The sequence below is a fragment of the Oxyura jamaicensis genome, chromosome Z, assembly GCF_011077185.1.
Source record: "Oxyura jamaicensis isolate SHBP4307 breed ruddy duck chromosome Z, BPBGC_Ojam_1.0, whole genome shotgun sequence".
NCBI classification, from domain to species: Eukaryota; Metazoa; Chordata; class Aves; order Anseriformes; family Anatidae; genus Oxyura; species Oxyura jamaicensis.
Window position 1 is genome coordinate 35,127,499 of NC_048926.1, and position 5,322 is coordinate 35,132,820.

The window sequence follows — 5,322 nt, forward strand, 5'->3', positions numbered from 1 at the left end:
AAAACAAACAAAAAAAAAAAAAAAAGAGGGGAAAAGTCATAACTGGGGAAAAAATAATCAAGAAAATAATCGAGATGACTGAAAAGAACTTCATGGTCTTTTTTCTTCTGTTCTATGGCTGGCTTATTATAACTCCATAGCACTCAGATAAAGGGATTTTGTGTCACTGTCATCTCCCTTGATAGCACCTTCTTTCCCTCCCAGTCCCTCTCTCCAAGCAGTAAGATAGTTTATATATATATATATATATATATATATTTTTTTTTTTCCAAAAGATATTCCTGGATAAAGGCAGTTGGCAAAAACAAAGACGGGTCTGGATGTCCGGAATGCAGGTGTGGCGCAGTGTCAGTACTAAAAGGCCAAGCACAACTGGGTGGGATGTTTCCAGTGTAACAATTTCAAAATACAGTAGAGAATGCATCACACCTCCTGGTCATCCACATTCTGTTACTGCCAACTGGAATCATTTTTGGTTCACACTGTGTGGGGCTAGCTCCCACCAGTATTACATCACCTTCTAATGGATAAGGCACTCATTAGGACCCTCTGAAGAATATCACATATATGTATTATACAGTGTATGTACAAGTAATATATATAATACATACAAAATAATAACACTGCAGAAATAATTGTTTATATAATACAAATGTGTGTACTGAAAACAGATACTCTGTTACCATGTTAAGTCTACAGACAGAGGTAGATAGAACTGAATCAACATTTTCCAAGGAATTACACATTCATAAAATGGAAAATTTATCAATTCATTTGTGTATGCTTGGATATCTACTCTGCAGAAGTAATATTTTCCTGCAAATAACCTAAAAATCATTATACAGCTAAATAAAAGCAAAGAAGGTTTTAATACATCTTCTTTTTCATTAGAATTACTGAATGAAAAAGCAAATAAATGTTCAAAGAACATAACAAAAGTGTGATTGTATTACCTTCAGATACATTACAACAAGCTGTTTGTCGCCTACCAAACACATACAGCAGGGCTTCTGTGGAGACCAGGAGGCAGACAGTAACTTTGATCACGCAGACATTCCTCATTATTTCAGACCTCAAATCAAGTAGCAACAGTCAGGGGAAGAAAGAGGTGAGAGGCATGGGGCTGCTGGGGAGGAAAAGGGAAGCAGACTGCAATTTTGTCCTAGGTTCAGCATCCTAATTTAAACAAAAACAGGCTTTTGGCATCTCTGTGCTTCCCTACACCCCCTTCCCCTTCCCCATGCTTCCCAGCCTCCTGGTTCACTAAAAATGACAAGCACATTTCTAGCCTCTGCTTTTTTATCAAGCTGACAAAGGTCAACAATACTAGCCAGAAGAGTGTTGAAGTATTCAGTGCCACAGGTCATCCTAATAGATACTGGAGGGACTCATTGCAACACCACTGTAAGCCGAGACAGCACGATTTTTAAGAGGCAGCACTTTGCACGTTCACAGCCTGCTTAATTTAATACAATACTGGCCTCATGTTTGCAAAATATCATCAGCACATTTCAGAGCTGGTATCTTTCTGTGGGTGACAGTAAGGTGACTGAATTCAGGCATGTTAACAGATGCACCTTTTTATGCTCTGTTAAGCCATGTCACAGACTACAGCCCCTAAGTGCATTCCTTTATTTATGCTGCAGCCAGCTGAGCTAATTATCAGAGACAGACCTGGTACTAGCTCTGTAAAGTCCAGTGGCTGTGTACGTGTGTAAAGAGGACAGGAGGGGAAAAGGGATGGGGTGGGGTGGGGTAGGGGGGGTGGAGAGAGACTTCTGAGAGCATGTTCTTAAACACATGGCTTTGAAGTCTTCATATTTCATCAGTGTTCTGTGTGTGTGTGTGTGTGTGGTGGGGGGCTGGGAGGAGGAGGGAAGAGGTGAACCAGCAGCTTGAGAACATAGTTATGCTTAATTCAAAAGTGCTGGTCCCCCCAGCCTTTACAATTATTATTATTATTTAAATAGTTATGTTAAGGTCCAAATATCTATTAAAAATAAATAAATCAATACAAAACTCTCTTAAACACTAAAAAATACGGGAAGATTCTATCCCTGAAAAAAAATGCAATTCTAAACAGAACAGTTTGTTACCCCTCTCTGCACATTTTTTTTTTTCCTATTTTATTATGTGTATGCAAAGTAACACTCACTTGCAGCTCTCCTTCTACCAAATCTTTCAATATACCAAATGTTCTCTATAAGCTTTTATGCCATAGCCATATTTTATCAGTAGCAGCAGCTACCTTCTTTAAAAATTCTTAGCAAGTTTGGCTGTTTTTTAACCAAATGAATGTCTTTTGCTTGCATGACTTCTTCCTTTACTACAGTTTTCAGTTAAAAAGATCATAGTACTTAGAGAAAAGAGAGAAAAAAGGACTTGATGATGACAATTTTTTTACTACTTATGACTAAATGACCTTAACAAAAGAATTAAATCATTTGTCTCATGAGCAATTGTGTATTTTTTTTACAGTGTACAATTTAGCTAATAACTGGTTGGGGCCAATCTTTAACAAGTCACATATTTCCATTGTCCCTTCACCCCCTGCTTATGCTTTTACCACATCCTAACAAAAACATGACCAGAACTGGTGAAAAACATACGGTTCCAACTAATGAATCACATACTTTCCCGCAAGTGCAGTAAGTACTACCAGCTGTGACAGTCTTGCTTTGGCAGTGGAACCAGTGCAGAACAAGGCCGACACATCTGAAACCAGCTGTACTGAAAAACCACAAGCAATATAAGTCCGTCTGCCTTCTCAGGGGCTTCTTTGTCTCTGTCTGTGTCTCTGCTCTGTCCCTAAAACTTGCCAGCCATCTTGTTTTGACAGAGTTCAGAGTTTCAGAAGTTTCAAGGGGGAAAAATCTGCTGATTCAGGAAACTGGGCTTCAAGAAAATGATAAGGAGGTCTTTGTCAAATGAGCCCAAGTCAGTAAATTTAAAGGGACAGAGTATGTATCTACAAGTCTGCTCTGTTTGTACTACAGTTTAAAGCACAGGAAAAGATACATGTATATGTACAACACATGTATGTCCTAAATTTGCGTTTGAACCATGAAGCACAGACAGTGCTCATGAATGGGAGAGAGGGGTGGGGGAATGGTGTCATGAGATCTCGGGATTTCATCACATTAAATCTGAGAAGGTCACAATGCTCAGAAATGTCGTAGTTAATCTCTAATTATATACATCATCCCAATGTGAAAACCAATGAAAGCTATACTTCGCCTCACCACTTTACATGCTGTATATGCCACCAACTTTATTGAAGACTGTTCCAGCACTGTTTCAGAGAGGCTTTTAAAAAGCTTGAGAGGGACAATTTCTTCATTCTTCCAAACGTTAAGCCAGGTATTATAATGAACACAAGCCTACTGTACTGTACTGAGATAACATGGTTAAAATGTAATAAAATAATAATAATAAAAAAATCTGAATTCATCTAAAAGATGAATTTACAGGAAAAAATGTGACGCTCAAGTATGATGCTCCAGGTTCTTCCAGAACTTAAAGCAACTACTGAATATTATACTCAGAAGTTTCCTTTTCCTCCCTCATCTTCAAAAGAAAATGCTCTTGCTTCCATTCTGACAGAAATGGAAGGTGTAAGCCCTAGTATTCTCAATAATAAATAAAAATCAATATCTTGGCCCAGGACTGATTTCTCTTTATCTTGCAGATTGTGCAGTTTAGAAAATATTCATATAATAATAGGTGATTTTTAAATCACTTTTTATTATTAATATTATTTATGATGTATTTTCCAGAGTTTTAGAACAGATTTAGATTAAATAACTGTCTTGTTATGGATTATCAAAAATACTGTAATATCTGCAGTATCATCACATATCTGTCATAAGGTTTTCCAGCAGACGGAGATGTTCCCCTTCAGTACATACTGGGCAGACGTGAGAAAATTATATCAAAACACATAGCACTCTGTGACTGCTTTTTGTATAGTGTATACATGTGCTCACAAAAACACTGTAAGCATGTTTAGCAGCATTAAGCCTTTTGGTTCTCACTCAGGATGGTCACAGTACCCCCAAGCAGTAAAGACATTAAGCGAGCTTTTGTGAGTCTGCCTATCAAGTGCAAACAACACTTTAATGCAGTGCCATGCCATCAAATATTTTGTATGCATACGTACTTCGCTGGAAAACTATTTTTAGAATACTTTCACATATAAATACACATCGTTTTATGTCTAGCTACGCTACACACCTGTGATGTCATGCTGACATATTAAGATCAACATAAGCACTACAAGTCAAATTATAGAGACCTTCCTCTGACAGAGAAAAAAAATAAACAGCTAAAAGTATTAAGAAATAAGAAACTTCCCAGTCAGCTCTAGTGTACCAAATAACATCATGATTTTAAGAACTGTTATGGCTATTTTTCTCTCCTAGACATGTCGTATAATCTACATGGAAGCTTGGATTGCTCCATTTTCAGAAGGTAAAGAAAAACTGTATTCATCCAATTCTGGGACATGGATATCATCTCCTGAGTTTGTAGTCAATTATTGTCTCTCTTATAGCAAAAGGATCCTGATGCTCTTCTTACATTACAACTGAAGCTCTCACTAGGACTGGAAAATTAGGAAAGGAGATCAAGGGATGATGATAATCTCCATCCTCTCCTTCTTGATACAATAATCTGAAAAAAACTCAGAAATAGGCCCTCTAAAGAGCTGCACTGGATGGACTTGGATTTTAAAGTGGTGTCATTTTTTAAAATGTTTTTCTTTCTTTCTTACTTTCTTTCTTTCTTTCTTTCTCTTCCTTTCATCTTTTGGGGCTGGGAGAGAGGGAAGAATAGGTATTGCATCTTACAAAAAGAAGTTGTTAAGGTATCTGGTGTATTACCCTAACATCAGCCCTGCACAGCAGCATCAATGGTGCAGCCTTTTAGTAAACATAAGCTAAAAGGAAATAACACACTCCAAACTCTTTACACACTTAAAAAAAAAACTTTTTTTTTTTTTTTTTTTTTTTTTTAACTGTAGGGCAGAAAGTGGTTTGGTTTTAATGATTTACTGGTTTACCTCAAATTACAAACTAATAAAATATATTTCCTCTTAAAATGAAAAAGGTCTTCAGCAGACCTTTGTAGAGTCAAATAAAGAATAGTCATAACAATACCACACTGCTATCATTGAATTAGCTTTATGACTTTATATTAACTTTTAATGCAAGCTTGTTTTCTCTTTGTGAGCACAGAAAATGACACCTTTCCATTTTTCTAAATTCAAAAGTGAAAAAAGGAAGGAAGGAAGGAAGGAAGGAAGGAAGGAAGGAAGGAAGGAAG

The 5,322-nt window shown here is 36.9% G+C and overlaps 1 protein-coding gene across 13 annotated transcripts in view; it reads right to left on the reverse strand.

The window, feature by feature from the left end:
* The window catches only part of BNC2 (basonuclin 2), a 382,877-nt gene that overhangs the window by 196,686 nt on the left and 180,869 nt on the right, over positions 1–5,322 (reverse strand). Inside the window, exon 1 of one of the 13 annotated variants that reach the window (XM_035310132.1) lies at positions 954–3,867. The exons of the other annotated variants lie outside the window; for them this stretch is intronic. Within the exon in view, the coding sequence (XP_035166023.1) occupies positions 954–998 (45 nt within the window). The 5' untranslated portion in view covers positions 999–3,867. Of the gene's footprint in view, positions 1–953; positions 3,868–5,322 lie in introns of those variants that run through there. 13 annotated transcript variants of the gene reach the window in all.